This window comes from Xenopus laevis, chromosome 5L (genome assembly GCF_017654675.1).
Source record: "Xenopus laevis strain J_2021 chromosome 5L, Xenopus_laevis_v10.1, whole genome shotgun sequence".
NCBI classification, from domain to species: Eukaryota; Metazoa; Chordata; class Amphibia; order Anura; family Pipidae; genus Xenopus; species Xenopus laevis.
Window position 1 is genome coordinate 167,868,302 of NC_054379.1, and position 18,743 is coordinate 167,887,044.

At 37.6% G+C, this 18,743-nt stretch overlaps 1 protein-coding gene across 1 annotated transcript; it reads right to left on the reverse strand.

Annotated features, from left to right (window-relative positions):
- Positions 1–303: 303 nt before the first annotated feature.
- LOC108716275 (vomeronasal type-2 receptor 26) lies at positions 304–11,233 on the reverse strand. The gene is made up of 6 exons (XM_041563829.1): positions 11,226–11,233; positions 9,112–9,265; positions 6,142–6,969; positions 4,360–4,545; positions 1,877–2,000; positions 304–1,294 (listed from the first exon to the last, which is right to left on the reverse strand). The coding sequence occupies exons 1-6, from the start codon at positions 11,231–11,233 to the stop codon at positions 396–398; spliced, it is 2,199 nt and encodes a 732-aa protein (XP_041419763.1). The 3' UTR covers positions 304–395.
- Positions 11,234–18,743: the final 7,510 nt, after the last annotated feature.

Consider the following 18,743-nt stretch of genomic DNA (forward strand, 5'->3'; position numbering starts at 1 on the left):
ATAAGTTCTATGGTTAAGTTATAAGAACCACTGGTGCCCAATTATGTGCACCCTGAATACAGTTACAGTTGCACTACACCCTGCTTCTACATCGCTGCGAGGGCTCACTTCCTAAGATTTTAAGGTCTTAGCCGGAGCACATTTATTGGGAGCGGAGCTTATAGTAGAGTAAGGTGCACTCAATTTACTATAGCGCTACATAGGCATAAAAGGTAAAACTCAATGGTGTTTTTTTTCAAGCTAAGTTACTATGTTACCATTAAATTAAACAACTTAAGTTAAAGTTTTGATACTTAAGCCATTTATTGCATATTTTTAAAGTACACCAATTGTGACTGGTTTGAGAAAATTAAAGCAATGCTTTAAGCAATTGATGCAATGATATTGTCAGTAATTTAAATTATGTGTACCCTGGTCTCTCTTTTATTAAGCTCGGGTTTAAGATAGATAATGTAACACTTAGGACCAAATATACAGCCCAATAATCCTGAACTTGAGGCTAAAATAGCAAATATCTCAGCAGCCACCATTCTACTCCCCTTACTGCTCAGGTATGCAGGGACAAACGTCACCCACACACTACAGAACACCAACATACTGAAAGTGATGTTTTTAGCCTCATTGAATTGGTCAGGGAAATCCTTGGCTAGAAATGCAGCAATGAAACTTAGTAGAGCCAAGGTTCCCATATATGCAATTATATTGAAGAAGAAAATGACTGATCCTTCATTGCACATTAAATTAATAAAATCCTTTTCAGAAATCATATCAGCCTCCACAAATGGAGGATTTGAGGCCATCCATCCCAAAGAAATGCCCATCTCACCCAAAGAACATAAAATGACTAATATGATGGACAGTTGGGTTCCTACATACTTCTTCAGCTTGCTCCCAGGCTTTGTGGCATTGAAGGCAATAATAACTGTTAGAGTTTTAGCCAACACAGAAGAAACAGAAATAGTAAATACAAACCCAAAAGTTACTTGTCGGAGAAGACAACATATCTGAGTTGGACGCCCAATGAATAATAAAGTGCAGAGGAAACACAACATGAGAGAGATGAGGAGGATACAGCTGAGATTTTGGTTATTAGCTCTTACAATCGGAGTGTCCCAATATTTCAAGAAAATTCCCAAAACTGCAGCAGTTGAACAGAAGAGCATCAAGGTTATGGAAGTTAAACTGGACCCCATGCTGTCCATGTAGGAAAGGTAATTTATTTCTTTAGGAATACAGTCAATTCTCTGTAAGTTAGATTTCATATCTTCTGGGCATTTTAAACACTCTGGAGCATCTGATGTGAAAACAAAGCAAATACTTGCAATATGAATATGAATTATGCACTGTAGATGCACTCTATCCTCCTCCAGTGCCTCCATTCTATTGATATTTGTGACATTGCCCCTTCAGTTGACAAAAGGGTGAGATATTCAAAGGATGGGAGATTAATTATTGTTTTATAACCGTTGAGATAATAATGTGAAGTTAAAAATGTGATAGTCCAAGATCAAGCCCTGTGGCACTGGTGGTACTAGATGAGAGGGAAGGAAACACTAACATGCTTAGATAAGTATAAGGAGAACAAGAAAGGCCAGTGCCAAGTCAATAGAATAGGTGGTAATTACCAGAGAAGATATTGAGAAACTTAAGCAGTAGAGATCATACAAGACCTCGTTTATGACCAATATAACTATTGCACCTGATATTGTAATGATCCAGCAACTGTAAATGGAGCCAATATATCCTTCTACAACTTTTTGTGCCTTGAATTTTATTGGTAACCTTTTACAGAGACATATTCAATCATGTGCTCTTAGGAAGAGAATCTAAAGTACATAAAGATGGCCACAAGCTGCTGATGGAGACTGACACTTACCTGTTCTATTAGACATTTCCCCATCCACACACTTGACACAGTCATAACAACAAGATGGTGCTCCTTCTCTTTTGGATTTCCTGGATCCTGGGGCACAGGGGTCATTGCAAAGTGACTGAGGAATCTGTATTTTAAGAGTTAAAACAAACTTTATATTCCATTGATTAACCAGCACACCTTAGCAAACATGCAAACATTAAGGGGCCTACTTACTAAACCTCAAATGTTTCTGGTCGAGTTTTTAAAGGAGAAAACTTGAATTTTAGAGGAAAGTTAATCTAGTTTTTAATTTCAATAAGTTTTTATTGGGGTTTTTTCAAGTTAAATTACAGCTTTTGGTAAAAGCCTAATATATACTTTAAGTAAGAGTTTTTACATTAACACATAATGACATTAATAATCACATTAATTATTAAAATTTGTATAGAATTGGTCACAAACAATATGTTTATACAGTATTCTAGTAATAAACTTATATTTCAAAACATTGTTATAACAAACCTTATTGTTTGACTAAATACCTCTATTAATAGTAAGTCAAGCAAATTTTTCTAGAAAAGCTATAATATTTTAAGGTAATAAAGTATTATAAGTATATATCTGTATTACATCCCAATGGTGGGGGAAATATACTTTTATTGTAACAAAACAACTACAACTACAAATAACAGTGTCCTTTTTGAATCAGTTGCTGAGAATTAAGAATAATTCACTCTTTTCATGAATTAGCAAATTATGCAGAGTCAATCCACAAAACAGTATCTCTGTGAGAGGATATATGGCCTAAGATCAAAGTTCAGATTAATCTAGTTTTTAGAGATTTATTATATTCCAAAACTGCTAAAAATCTTAAACCTGTCGAGGACATGTAGAAGCCAATGGCAGATGTCTCTGAAGATGACATCATGATCTCTGCTGGTTTTCATGCGATAATCTGATAAATATGAGTTTTTTCTGCAACAATTCAGTAAAAGTTGAGTTTTCAGAGGGTCAACTCGAAAATGTCACATGATTCGAATTAACGCTCAATTTTGTCACAATGGTTTTTTTCGCACTAACTTTTTCGAGCTGCTTTTTTGATAAATGAATTCAATTCATGGATGGGAGTTAGGATGAATTTGTTTCAATTAAAAAATTTGAAAAAAGTTGAGTTTTAGTATGTAATAAAATGTCGCAATCACAATGTCGTTTTTTGCGACAAGATATTTGTCCAGAGCAGGTGTTAACACTAAGGTTTGCTTAGCTATAAAGAACAATGTAATGTAATACTCACCAATTTTTTTTTCATTACGAGCAGTACTAAACATTCATAAAAATATGATTTTAAACATATCTTGGGATTTTAATTACATGTTCTCTATTGTCTAAGCAAGAAAACTATGGCTTTCATATATTCGTAGTAAAGTCTATGGGAAGAAGACCATGGAAAGAGCAAAAGCTTGCCCCTTATTGTTCATCAAGGAAACAATTGTTCCCCTGGTCTGGCTGCACTCCTCATCTCATGATGGATAAAGAAATCCAGTGCCAGATAGAGACCACAGTATCAGGAGGTCCTGGCCAGCTCTGTCCTTACTGCTAGAGACCTGTTGCAGTTCAAGACCAGAGCAAAGCAGTGTGCAAAGTTTAAAAAGTGACCAATTTCAATATATTTTCTGCATATTGCATATTTCCTTCCATTTGGCCCAAATCCACTCACGTGGTGACCTAGCTATATGAGTGGATCTAGCCTTGTATGGCCACATTAAAGGGAACTATTACAACGGAAAATAAAAGGTCAATACAAGCTTTATCATAATAAATATGAAACTATTTATTGTATTTATAAATACAATTAATTTAAAATTCAATTAAAATGTGGTATCATTTCTGAAATACTCAAGTTTATCTTTACTATTCCTCTCTCAGCATCTGTTTCTCTTTATTCTGTTTTCATGCAGCAGTTGGGTGTCATATTTTCATCATTTAATTTTTTGACATTTACAACCAATATCTCAATATCTCTTATACTGATTCCAGTACAAAACAAATTTAACATAACTGACTTTGGCACAAATCCTTCATGCAAAGATACGTGCTTTTGGGTGATTTTAATAGAGTGAGCTTTAATAGATTGAGCAGACTCCCAACTCCTGCATGAAGAGAGAATGAAGAACGACAAATGTTGAGAGGGGGATAATGAAGAGAAATTAAACTATTTGAGACATGAGTCAGAGTTTTTAATTGATTATATTTTTTAAAATGTCTTATTTCAGTATGATGAAGCTTATATAAAATTTTCATTGTTGAGATAGTTTCCCTTTAAGTGAGTGAGTTGATTATACCAATATAAATAAGAACTGATGAATAAGTAGAACAGAATGAAGAAATAACACAAAAAAAGGGCCAGAAATGATATTAACCTTAAGGAAAGGAAATAAAAGAAGAGTTTAGATAAATATATGCAAAGTTATTTTCTCTTGTTATGTTCTTGCTTTCATTCTTACCCCATCGAAATGCGGAAGCCCCAAATTAACACTGCTGTCTACATGCACATAAATCTCCTTGCTGCTCAATACATTGACATTTCCAATCTTCCTTTTCTGGATGTTGTTGTTTGGTAGGAAAAGAAACTTCAAAATGTCAAATTTGGCTGCTGGGCTCCCAAATTCATTTTTAACAGCTGCATTTATCTGTAAAATATTTAGCATAACTGATCACAGAACTTTAAAATGGATTTGTTTGTGAAAATTCTCATTCATCCAGGTCATGGTACTGTATATCTGTAGAAATAAGTCAAATCAATTGGACAAAAAAAAACCCAAATTTGAATAGAGGTGGAGGAGTGTGTCATCTAGGGGCATATTTATCAAGGGTCGAATTTCGAATTTGAAAAACTTTGAATTCAAAAAGACCAACCGAAATTAAGTCAAAGTTTTTTTTTCCGAATAGGTCAGTTTTTGATCGAATAGGTGCGTATTTGGCCGAATTAGATTCATACGAGTCGAAGAAATAGCGCATTAGATCGAATTCGAATCAAAAATTTTCCCAAAAAAATTAGATTTTTCAAAGTCCAACAATTGCCTTCAAATAGGTTCTATTAGGTCCCCCATAGGCTAAAAAAAAGCAATTCAGCAGGTTTTAGATGGCAAATGGTCAAAGTCAAATTTCTAAAGAGACAGTACATGATTAATTTCGATATTCAAATTTTTGAGTTTTTTTAAATTCAAAACAAATTTGGACTATTCCCTAGTTGAAGCACAGAAAAAAATAGCTCAAAATTTTAATTCTTTGAATTTGAAAATTCACCTCAACCTTTGATAAATTTGCCCCCCTATTGTCTGCCACATGAAAAGCTGTTTTGACGCCTCTCACTCCAATCATGCTAATACAATCAACACCTACTGTAACTTCATGAAATCCTTGTGGATTTTTACAAGTAATTCTGAATTTAGAAAGCCAGTTGGGTGACTGGTGAAATGTCTTCAAGTCCAGTTGGTTTGACTTATTTCTACAGATTTAAAATGGATGTCCGGGAAATGTGAGTGTAGTTATTCTAGCTTAGTAGCTTGCCTTCACAATAATTAGAAGGGGGACTATGTCTCCCCAGTGGGCAAAGAAAATCACTAAAGGGAAACTAAAGCAGTTCCTAAGTGTAACAATTTAATTATAATTCCTATTTGCCTAAAGCTAATGGCACCATTATTACTAATTGTTAACCTTATCAAGAAACTTAAGTAAAGTGCAATATTGATGGATATTGCCACCATTTTTGATGTTCAGAAACCTGTAAGTAAGGTTGTGAAAGTGATGTTTTAGCTTAATATCTCTTTTTGCAAGTGAGAGATCTTTTTACTAGTGGCACCGCATGACAAATAATATAGTGAAAAATAGAAATATTGGAAAGATATAATCAAATTTGGCTGAGCCTCAAACCCATGCCACCAGTTTCATTCATTGGGCCAGATTTAATTCAGTAAGAAAAAGTTCTTCTCATGGTTTATTATGTGAAAACTAATGAATGAGATTCAAAAGAAAACTTTTCTCCAAATTCAGTTCCAGTTTTTTCCCATAGACTTCAATAGAGTTTTCACGTGATAACCCTGTGAGATAAGTTTTTCTTAATTTAATTGCATCTCAAATAGAATCTCATCCATGACTTTTCACATGATAAACCTTATTCTCACTGAATTGACTCTGGCCCATTCTTTCTTAAAAGTTTTGTAGACGACCAAGACCACTTATCATCATTACAATAAATATGAAATTAAAGTGACCACAGAACTTACCTGCCATGGATTTACATTATTTTTCAGATTTACTAATTTGTCCCAGTGATTGGCTGGTGGCTGAGCAGAGTAGAGATTGTGCAGGGCGTGTGCCAGGGCATAGACTGCAGTGTAAACTCTATAAGTCACTCTGTAATTGTGATCCCCATATATTGATAAATCTGCATCACTGAGAGTCTCATTTCCCGTACAGGTTTTGTAGGTTCTCCCTGGAATATATGTTACAACCCTCGGAAAATAGCAGTGAAATAATTTTTCCCAGGTATCAGTGGTTAATTCGTCTTTGGTGTATTTATTTGGAGAAAATCCATAGAAGAACTGTTTAAAGCCTATGATCTCCCCTTCTTGGACTAACAGAGACAAAGACCCATTTAAAGCAATTTCAAGCTCTTCTTGTCTGTACACCATAACATTGGGGAAAAAAGAAGAGGTGATCCATGTTTTTTGTGGGATATTGTACATTGAAAATAAGTGTGCAAAGCTGTAAGTGTATTTTATACTAATAAATAGGACAATCACATTGGCAGTGGTCCTCTCGATCTCTTGAAAAATGTTATTCTCATGATTAAAATAGATATAAAAATTATATTTAAGTACAGAGGAGAAGGCTATGCATGCATTGTAGCTGGTAAGTGCATAAGTAAACTTTTCCCGGCCTCTGTATCCAGTGTCATCATCTGATATAATGAGTCCGACCCATTTCCAGCCAAAGTGCTTCAGTATCTGCACAATCCCATCAATTTCTGCCTCCTCATTGGGACTAGTTCTGTAGAATGATGGAAACTGGACTCTGTTATTAAAAACCGGATGCATGGTGCCATAACTGATCTGTAAAGGGAAATAAAGACATTTATGGCCTATGTAGGTCTTATTCTGAAGGAAGATACAGAAGATGATTTGAGCAAGAAATGATGCAACCTTACCTATTACACATATTCTCTGAATCATTTTATATAAGATATAAAACTAAAGCTGAGGAATGAAATAATGGCAAATGAATGTTAGGAGGGACAGATAAGTTAAGAGATGAGTTTTCTGTGAGACTCCAAGATATCACTGTCACGGTCGACACCCTAAATCCAGAACCAATGCTAAGCACCCTGTTCTCGACTCTTGCTTCTGCCTCAAACAGCCGCCTTTCACCTCGGGAGGAGCCCTCGGCTAATCAGATGCCGCCAGGTCTTATTAAGAGAGGTGCCAAGCTAAGGGTTCTGGATGAGCAAAGGGGCACGATGGTAAAACAAAGTCTTTAGGGCAGAAGGTCACAGTACAAGGAGTAAACAGAAGGTGTAGTCAAATCAGGCTGGGTCGGGGCAGGCAGAGTACAAGCGAAGTCAGACAGGCAAGGTTCAAACCAGGAGATCAATCAGAAGGAATACAGATACAGAAGAGTCAGTTACAAGGCAGGGGTCAGGATACAGAAGTTAGGATCGTCAAAACAGGCAGGGGTCACAACGGGTATCAGATATCAGGCAAATTTAAAGCACAAAAGCACAAGAAACTCAATAGAAATGATAATATGGGCAGTGAGAAAATAAAATTTGCCACTTTAAATACTTTTGAATTTCGCACCATTGTGCGCTGGCGTCAACACGCCAGCGCGCATGCGCCTATAAATGCGAAGAATGCACGCTGCCGCACCACTAGACCACCAGGGAGAGTACAAGCTCTGACACTAGCCCTCTCTAACTTTCACTCCTGGAGCAAACTCACTTGCCCCTACAATCTGATAGCTTGCCCTCAAAGCATCAACCTCCCCTAAATGTCTGGGAACTTTGGTCTGCTGCTTTTTTGATGTTACAGGTCTTAAGAGGAAGGGTCACAGTAAGCAACTGTCTTATACAGGCTCTCAATGCCACCTGCTTCCCAAACCTGCCTAATACTAACTATTTCATTTTAAAAATAAATTCTTTATGTACATATATATATATATATTTTTTTTATCTGAAAGCATTAACATTAATAATGAAGTAAATAATACAGCTGAACAGATATAAATCACAATCAACAGAATAAGGGGTACCTAAGCAAAGTAACGAGCAATATATAACCCAAATTGAATCTATAATCCAAAAAGTTATGGGAAATAAAAAAAATCCTGCACTGAGATGCATACAGTATACGGGCCTATGGCATGGACAATAATAAAAGTAAAAAGTAGCTTATTATATATATATATATATAATGGATTTGGGCAGAGTAATTAGGGCCACAATTACAACGTGTTTTTTTATTCTCTCTTAAAAATGAAAAAAACTATAAGTTACATAAAATGCTGTATTGTATATACTGTATTTACTGAACCAGCCCAGAGGTTCAGCAGCCCTATAGTAGTAATGATCCAGGCCTTCAATTTTGCCCCCAGCAGATCCCCATCTTGGGTGTTGTTGGGCATCGTTTGTGTGCCTGTGACACTGCACATGCTCAGTGTTGCTGAGAAGCTAAGCTCAGGGGTCACAATCATCAAAACATTGTGAGGTTACAGCTTTTATAAAAACTGATGTTACAAGGTAAATAATTAAATAATTCATTAATTATTAATCAGCTCTGTATTGTGCCATTTATATTGTATATACATTATATTGTGAGTTAGGCCCTAAGCTCAGGTAAGTGACAGCAGCCCAGAGCATGTGCAGTGAATCCACAGAAAAGAAGATGGGGAGCTACTGGGGCATCTTCAGAAGTAAAGATCTGTGGTGGCTTTGGCTAACAATCACATGGTGTAACATGGCAAAACCTGTTTGTTGAGTTCTAGTTTTAATACATTTAAATCATTTATTAGTACAAATTAACATAAACAGAATTGTTTGTGTAATAAAACTGGATACTTGCCTGCGGGTATCTAAAAATTCCTAAAAGTTGGGCAATGATGAATGATGTGCTAGTAGACAAGTCTCCCAGAAATCCCACCAGCGTACTATTCCTCCAACAGCTGAAATTTGGAATTTTGTGTTTCAATCCTGTCATTACATCCAGGGCACCAGAGAGAGCCTTAAGTTCCATTCCACAGGAGTCATGGATCTGATAACCCAGAGTAATATTAGGTAGAATCTGAGAATTTGTATTAATCTCCTCAATTGCGAGTAGGAAGGCCAAATAATGACGATAATAACGGAAAGTTGCCCTGTGGATTATAATGAAAAACAAAGCTATAAGAAAGAACATAAATGGGGGACTCACGTCCATCAAGTTCAACCTTAAGTCTATATATAACCTGCCTAACTGCCAGTTGATCCAGAGGAAGGCGAAAAACCCATTTGAAGCGGAATGGGACTGTGCAACAGCTGGAAAGACCTACTGGTAAATAAATCATTAGAGAGATTATTATATGATCCCCTTATATATTTATACATAGTTATCATATCACCCCTAAGCGCCTCTTCTCCAGCGTGAACATCCCCAATTTGGCCAGTCTTTCCTCATAGCTAAGATTTCCCTTTACCAGCTTAGTTGCCCTTCTCTGTCCCCTCTCTAATACAATAATGTCCTGTTTGAGTGATGGAGACCAAAACTGTAGCACATGAAAAGGGTGCAATTAAAACTGAGATGCATACGAGGGCCTATGGCATTGACAATAATAAAAGTAAGTAGTAGTAGCTTACTATATATATAATGAATTTTAGAAGAGTAATTAGGGCCACAATTGCAAAAAAATGTTTTTTTTTTTTAGAAATTGTCACAGCTGCACAAAATGGCATGTGATTTTTTAGGTGCAAGTTTGTTGTGCCAAGTAACACAGCCTGAAGAAGGAACCCTGCTGGAATTATTACATGTGTAAGATGGGAGTAGCAAAGGGTTCTCCTGTAGCAATAGGATACAATGTATACAGTGTATGTAATACAACTTCTTACTGAAAATGTCACTTGCACCAAAAGATCATGCCCCCATCAAGCACATCTTAAAAGGCTGCAATTAAAACTCACAGTGCAATAAAAGACTAACTAAAAATATTACATTGCGTAATGCAGATTTTTGTGCCTATTTTTCTGAATTTGTATTCACTTTGCAAATTGTATTACATTTCCTCCAAAGACTGACTTTCTTTTATATTCTGTTTAGAATAATGGGCCAGATTCAGTGAGACAAGGGTTTATCACACGAAAAGTCAAGGATTTGATTTGAAATGATATTCATTTCAGAAAAATGTATCCCACTGTTTATCACATGAAAACTCTATTGAAGTCTATGGGGAAAAAACGGGAACTGAATTAAAAGAAATGTTTTTTCTCGTCGAATTGAATCTTAATTGATTGAGATACAGTAAATATCTTGAATTAATGATATTGGAATATTTGAACATGCAGCTGAAAAAATATTTATACTATTGCAAACAACAATTAATAAGAGGAAATTCAAACATTTTGGGAAAGGTTTAGGTTACTCTTCTTTGATATCTCTGAGCTAGTGACATCATTAGAAATTCTGGATAACAGAAAAAAAGGAATAAAATTTACTGCGACCTGCAAACCCACCAGCCCACACCCATGCCCACAAAATAGTCTCTACCCACTATTATCCTACCAAATCTATGACTCCAGCCTGAATAGATCACTTTGGGGGCTTTGGCTTCATCTGTACAATTACTTATATAACATTTATTTACTGAACTAGGAATAAAATACTTACAGAGTACAGAGAACTTCTGACGGTTTTGCAGAAAATTGAAAATTATGCGTAAGAAAGATCTCATTTAATTGCAGAAAAGCTCCTATAATCAGGTCCCCAGATTTAATATTTGTTTTATAGTTGTGAGCTGTTATGGAGCATGCAGGTCTGTGGGGGAGATCCGTTTGTGATGCCACTGGAAGTATCTGAAATAACAAGACCAGTATTAACATGTTTCCTTCAGTCAAACGCTGCCGTGCTGCCGAGATGGTGCGTCTCCAAAGTTATACTCGGCTCCAATAATGTTATCACTACCGATTGAGCCTCTATTTATCCTTCTCAAAGCAATTATCTGTATTATATTCTTATTTTAAGGTAAAACCAGGTGGTGCATTATTTGTTTTTTCAATTCTAAGTAAAAAAATAAAGTTAGACCTCAGGGATTGATCTGGCTGAAATAAACAGTACTGTTTACTTACCTTACCATTGAGGGCAGAGACCAAATTCACTACCAATAAGTGTAGCTAGTTATAGATAGAAAGAAATATACTATAAGCTCCACACCTGCTGATTAGCCCCATTCCTTAAATGCCCTGCACCCGCTCACAAATTATTTTATTACAAATTGAATAATGGACAAATAGAATGAATGGAATGTGCACCATAAACCTACATGATGCCAATTTTAATAGACATGAATTCTACATGTGATTTACTGCAGAATTGTATTTTTTCTCCACTATCAATTCATGGGTTCTGTGTGGCATCAGGCACAATGTATTGCAATGTATTCTGAGCTTGGTGCACCTCATCAATAAACTCCCTTCTCTGATTGACTGTTACTAATCGTCTCCATGTATGCTGATTTTTAAAGAATTCCACCAGACTTCTTAATACACAATGATTATCAATGACTGTGTGTGTGTTATCTCAGACATATTATATATATATATATATATCAGGGGGTAATGTAGCTGGAACCAGTTTCTGGGGGTAAAGCAGCCCACGGCACAGTCTGAACTCCCGAGAGCAGGACGACACTGACAATCTGTGGGTTCTGGCAAATGCCAGAGGGGCTGCTATAAGGTGCCATAGAAAGTCAGTATTTAGTGGGCTGGTGGGGGCTGTTTGGGCCTCTGTGTACCTGAAATGCCAGGGCCTATTTTAAGTCTCAGTCCAGGCCTGCCTGAGAGTGTAGTATTTTCAGGCAGTTCATTTTCACTTGAAACAAATAAACAAAATCAACAGTTCAAAATAAAATCCTTGCCACTTCATTGGCTTTTAACACAGGTCAGTTTTCCTTATTAACCAGGAGTAGGCCTGTCACCTGTCTCCAAAACAGAGAAAATGAAGGAGAAACAAAGTCCCAACCTTGTAGTGATTCAAAGTTTCTCACACAGACAACTTTCCTGGGACTTTCTCCCAGACTGGAGCTCTCTATTGTGATTCAAGCTGCCTTTTTAATTATCCACCTGAGATGCCTCACGTAGACCTAAAACACCCAGGATGGGCTGATAGGAAACTTGGAGAAATGTAATAGTGACCTCACCACAATATATATATATATATATCTTTCCCTGACGAAGGCTTCTGTGCGGAGCTGAAACGTTGGATCACCAATAAATCTCCACTTTCATTTGAATTATTGACTTGATGTATTTCCTTGGAGTGCTGTCAATCCCTGCATTTTGTCTACATACTTCTCAGACTAGCACCCAGGTTTCTGCATACTAATGGTTGTGCATTCCATTCTGTTTGATTATATATATATATATACTATAGGGACACTATCGAATATCTCCATATTGGGTGATAAGATTATCCTTAGTGTATGAATGTGTGTATGTTTGTATAACTTTATTTGTAAAGCTCTGTTAAGGAGCTGCAGCACTGTACAGAGCATAAAAGTACAATAATGTATATATAAAAGTATATATGGGGGAGACAAATCACATAATAAATATATACAGAATCATAGGACAAAGAGCTTAAGTGCTATGTGGTAAGAGACATAGTGGGAAGGAGGTCCCTGCCCCGTAGAGCTTACAGTCTAAGTGGATGGGAGGCTAACATACAGGTACACATTGGAGATAAAAAAGTGCACATGGTAAGGCATAGACAGTAGGGACAGGATTAGGCTAATGTTCTAGTGCTCCAGAAGGTAGGCTCTTAGTTTTTTCTTGAAGAGATTAAGAGAGGATTCCTTATGGAGGAATTCAGGAATGGAATTCCAGAGGTAAGGAACAGCAAGATAGAAGGGTTTGAGGCGAGAGGTGGCAGTGGATGTGGATGGTGTAAAGAGAAGGTGGGTCTGAGAAGAGCGGAGAAGACGACTAGGAACATATAGTGAGACAAGAGAAGAAATGTAGTGAGGAGCAGAGGAGTGAAGGGCTTTGAATGTTAGTAGAATTGTTTTATATGTTATCCTTTGCTTAACAGGCAGCCATGCTAAGGATTTTAGTTGGGTTTGAGCAGGTTCCCTTTTAGGAGAGAGCAGAAGGATCCTGGTAGCAGAGTTTAAGATTGATTGGAAGGGAGAGAGATGGGAGTCAGGAAGACCAGTTAGGAGAAGATTGCAATAGTCTAAACAGGATGAGCTAAGGGCATGGATTAGTGTTTTGGCTGTTGTTTGTGAAAGAAATGGGCATATCTTGGCTATATTGTGGAGGAAGAAACAACAGGTTTTGGCAATATTATTAATATGATTAGATAAGGAGAGGGGCTGGTCAAAGATGACCTCTAAGTAGCGTGCTGAGTTAACTCGGTTAATAGTCATGCCGTCAATAGTAATGGTGAAAGGAAGAGAAGGGTTTGTTTTGGGTGAAAAGACCATGAGCTCAGTCTTGGCCAAGTTGAGCTGGAGGTGGCGTTGGTTCATCCAGGAAGAGATAGTTACTAAGCAGTCTGTGATCTGGGTTTGAATGGCAGGGGTTAGTGAGGGAGTGTTTAAATATATCTGAATGTCAGCGGCATAGAGGTGATATTTAAGGCCAAATGAAGATATAAGGTTTCCTAAAGCGAGAATGTACAAGGAGTACAGACCCTGAGGCACCCCCACATTAAGATGAACAGGAGGAGAGGATTTGTTTGCAAAAGTAATAGAGAAGGAGAGGTCAGAAAGGTAGGAAGAGAACCAGGATGCAGCTTGATCGCGGATACCAATGCATCATTAAATAAATAACATAATATTTATTTCAGTGGGATGGCCATTGAATTTAACTTTGATGAATATAAATGAAATTAAACATTCATTAACAATAATTTACTAATCTGCCAGTCACTCAATGCCTATATTGATATCCAGATATAAGGCTACATGTTATGCCCAATTGTTTAGATATGTAGCTAAGGACCACCACCTATATAAAACATGAACCTGATCTCAAGACACAAATAGTGATGGGCGAATTTGCGCTGTTTTGATTCGCCGAAAAATTCACGAATTTCGTGCAAAATTTGCGAAATGGCGAAAAATTTGTGAAACGTCGCTTGTTTTTGACGCCGGTGTCTTTTTTTTTACGCCGTTGTCACTTCTTTGGACGCCGGTGACATGTTTTTTCGTGCCGTTTTTGTGAATTTATTCGCAGGCGGCGAATCGTGCAAATTCGCCTCCAATTTCGCCCATCACTAGACACAAATGTAAATACTCATTAAAGATTCTCATAAAAGAGTCCTCTCCAATTATTCTCAGTCTCAGTCTTGGCCAAGTTGAGCTGGAGGTGGCGTTGGTTCATCCAGGAAGAGATAGTTACTAAGCAGTCTGTGATCTGGGTTTGAATGGCAGGGGTTAGTGAGGGAGTGTTTAAATATATCTGAATGTCAGCGGCATAGAGGTGATATTTAAGGCCAAATGAAGATATAAGGTTTCCTAAAGCGAGAATGTACAAGGAGTACAGACCCTGAGGCACCCCCACATTAAGATGAACAGGAGGAGAGGATTTGTTTGCAAAAGTAATAGAGAAGGAGAGGTCAGAAAGGTAGGAAGAGAACCAGGATGCAGCTTGATCGCGGATACCAATGCATCATTAAATAAATAACATAATATTTATTTCAGTGGGATGGCCATTGAATTTAACTTTGATGAATATAAATGAAATTAAACATTCATTAACAATAATTTACTAATCTGCCAGTCACTCAATGTCTATATTGATATCCAGATATAAGGCTACATGTTATGCCCAATTGTTTAGATATGTAGCTAAGGACCACCACCTATATAAAACATGAACCTGATCTCAAGACACAAATAGTGATGGGCGAATTTGCGCTGTTTTGATTCGCCGAAAAATTCACGAATTTCGTGCAAAATTTGCGAAATGGCGAAAAATTTGTGAAACGTCGCTTGTTTTTGACGCCGGTGTCTTTTTTTTTACGCCGTTGTCACTTCTTTGGACGCCGGTGACATGTTTTTTCGTGCCGTTTTTGTGAATTTATTCGCAGGCGGCGAATCGTGCAAATTCGCCTCCAATTTCGCCCATCACTAGACACAAATGTAAATACTCATTAAAGATTCTCATAAAAGAGTCCTCTCCAATTATTCTAGGGCATCCAGACCGCATTTTATCAACATCTTCAAGTACAACATTTTCCATGTAGGTAGTGATGCTTTAGAGGAGAACTTCATCTCAATACCCTAATATATTTTACAGACCTGACTTCACTTCCTGCAATGATTCACACCTCTCCTACCAATCACTATCCTGCCCCAAGCGATGCCCTGGCGCAAAATACCTTGCCTCAAACTATGGACCTACGCAGGTCAGCGGAGGCCGATGATACAGATGATTTAACACTAGCAGAGGTTGTATTGACCCTGCAATCCACCATACAAACCTGCCACGCAGCAACAATGGCGAAGGTTGAGGAATTGAGGGTTGACTTCTCAATCCTGAGACAAGACCTCTAGAAAGTCCAGGAATACCGGTGCGCATGGATAACCATCACAGACTAAAGGCAGCTGAAGCTAAATCCGACGATTTGGAAAATTGTCTGGGAAGGAACAATATTAGATTTGTGGGATTCCCTGAAAGATCCGAAGGATTGGATGCCACAAAATTCTTTGAAAGCTGGCACAAAAACTAACTTGGTTCTGACACGTTTTCTTCTGCCTTCATTATTGAATGAGTGCACCGAATCCCTGCGAGGCCACCTCCACCAGGGGCTCCAGCTAGGCCCATTATAGCTCATCTGAGCTGACATACAAAAATACAAATATATTGTCATATCCAGATTTTTTAATTGAGCTTCGAAAGCAACGTCAACAATTCATGGGAAACGTCGCCTTGGATTACAATATGCTATGTTATACCCTGCAAAATTGAGGGTTTCCACAGATGGCAAAGCCCATTTCTTCCACTGTCAAAATGAAGTCTCCCAATGGTTGGACCGACGCTCATAAGAGAAAAGCAGGACTTAAACCTCAGCAAGCGTAAGTACATGCTAGCGAATATTCGCTTATAAACTGTGGCAAGTCAACTGGTCCACAACATTGGAAAATACCAAGCCTGTCAACTCTCTAAGCCCAGCCACTCAACGTACTTATTTAAACCAATCAGTTGGGAAATCCATGAATAGCAGTTTCAGGGAGCCATATAGAGATTCCTCCTTATATTAACCTCGTGAAATTATTGTTTGTCTTTTGACCGTTTTTGATTCTAAATTTGAAACTTGGTTAAGTATTGCATAAGTTTTATTACTTGGTTACATGTGCTAAACAGTTTAGGCACACCCCTCTAAGATATATTATGTTAAGGGTTCAACACTTCTTGAATATTTGGCGAAGTAGGGTGGGAGATTTTGGGACTGACTATCTATCTATACTTTCTTTTACAAGCTACAGTCTTCTCTTTTCTTTGATTTTCCATTCTTTCTATTACTTCTTTTTCCTTTTAAGAGGGAGTTCATATGTAAAAGGTAGAACCAAAAATGACAGCTGAAATTACAGCTATCTCCTGGAATGTGCGAGGACTTAACTCTCCTTTAAAGAGAACCTTAGCGGCAGATTTACATAGGGTCGAATATCGAGGGTTAATTAACCCTCGATATTCGACTGCTGAAGATAAATCCTTCGACTTCGAATATCGAAGTCGAAGGATTTACCGCAATTGGTACGATCGAACCATTAAATCCTTGTAATCGAACGATTTTTCTACGACCAAAAAAAGCTTAAAAAGCCTATGGGGACCTTCCCCATAGGCTAACATTGCACCTCGGTAGGTTTTAGGTGGCGAAGTAGGGGGTCGAAGTTTTTTTTAAAGAGACAGTACTTTGACTATCTAATGGTCGAATAGTCGAACGATTTTTAGTTCGATTCGAAGTCAAAGTCGTAGTCGAAGTTTAAAGTAGCCAATTCGATGGTCGAAGTAGCCAAAAAAATCATTTGAAATTCTAAGTTTTTTTTATTCTGTTCCTTCACTCGAACTAAGTAAATGTGCCCCTAAGTGTTTAATTTCCAACGAAAATAAATCCTCACATTATTTGTCTCCAGGAGACATATATTTGTAAATCCTTAAATTCCAATCCCCTTAAAAAGATATGGATAGCCCATGCCTATCATTCGGTTTACTCTAATTACTCCAGAGGAACTTCTGTTTTAATAAACAGGTCTTTGCCTTTTCACCTAAGTATCTGCAATGATCCAGATGGCAGGTTTACGATTTTACATGCCTCTTTAGCAGGTTTCCCCTATATTATCATATGTGTGTACTTGCCCACTCCATTTAATGACTCTTTACTATACGAGCTGTTACCTTATATAACCTCTTTACCTCCAGACCCGTGAATTATATTGGGGGACTTCAATGCTGTAAAGGACAACGACAAAGATCGATTAACCTCTTCTTTAACCTCTAGAGCGGGTACAGGGGCTCACTGGAGGGGTTACAGAACCTGGTCTATAGGAAACCCTTGGGCATGGCCTTCCCAACCCCGATGGTCCACAACATAGTAAGGGCATGGCAGAGAGGCTCTGCTAGAACACAGAAGGATCCTTTGTCCTCTCACCACACACTCCACTTTGGTACAACTCTGGTCTACACAAGTTAGTCACGGTCCTGGATCCACAGATTTGGGCACAGTATAATGTAAAATGTCTTGGGGATGTTTATGATGCTAATTCCTTACTATACTTTCAACAGTTTAAGGACAATTTAAATATTCCTAATACAATGCTGTTCAGATATTTTCAATTGCGACATGCCCTGACCCAACAATTCCAGCCAATCGAGCTTCGCATTGAAATTCCTCCACTTGAAAAAGTCCTACGCAAAGAATGTCTTCATAAACCCCTATCTACCATTTATAACTGCATTAGACCCATTGGACACATATCCATGCCAGAGCTTTATCACAAATGGACTATATACCTGACTTAACTCAGGAGCAATGGAAAATTATTCTTGCTGAATCTCTCTCGCCATTAATCCGAGCCCACGATAGGCTAATTCAATTCAAGAATCTTCATCAGGCATAGTATACACCGTATATTCTTCACAACATTAACTCTGCATTTCCTGATATTTGCAATCGCTGTAAAGGACATGAATCTGACTTCTTTTATTTGACCTGGAGTTTCCCACTAATTTGGACAGAGATTGCCTCCTACATCTCCCATCTTAGGGCTTTACCAATAGAAACACATCCATCCGTATTGTTACTAAATTTCCTCTTGGATACAACCACTTCTCGTACAGAAAAAACACTCCTTACCTTTTTACTTTTTTATGCCAAGAAGGCTATTGCTATCAAGTAGAAAGATTAGCATCCACCCACCATTGCCTTTTGGATAACCCTTGTGGAACAAGCACTACCTATTCTGGAACAAATCTACTATACTAGAGGATGCCCAGCTAAATTTGCCGCTATCTGGACACTGTGGATACTACAAAACGAGTCATACTCAAATAGGAAACAGGACTCATCTCAAACCTTGCTTGATTGGCTACCTGGGTCGGATTAAAAATGGGCATTTGAAACACACGTCAGAGCATGAGACT

Coding starts and splice junctions, on each gene's coding strand:
- LOC108716275 (XM_041563829.1), bottom strand. Junction 6,970..9,111: donor CTCTCTCTGGTGCCCTGGAT/GTAATGACAGGA, acceptor TTCCCTTTACAG/ATCAGTTATGGCACCATGCA. Junction 4,546..6,141: donor ATAATGTAAATCCATGGCAG/GTAAGTTCTGTG, acceptor AATATTTTACAG/ATAAATGCAGCTGTTAAAAA.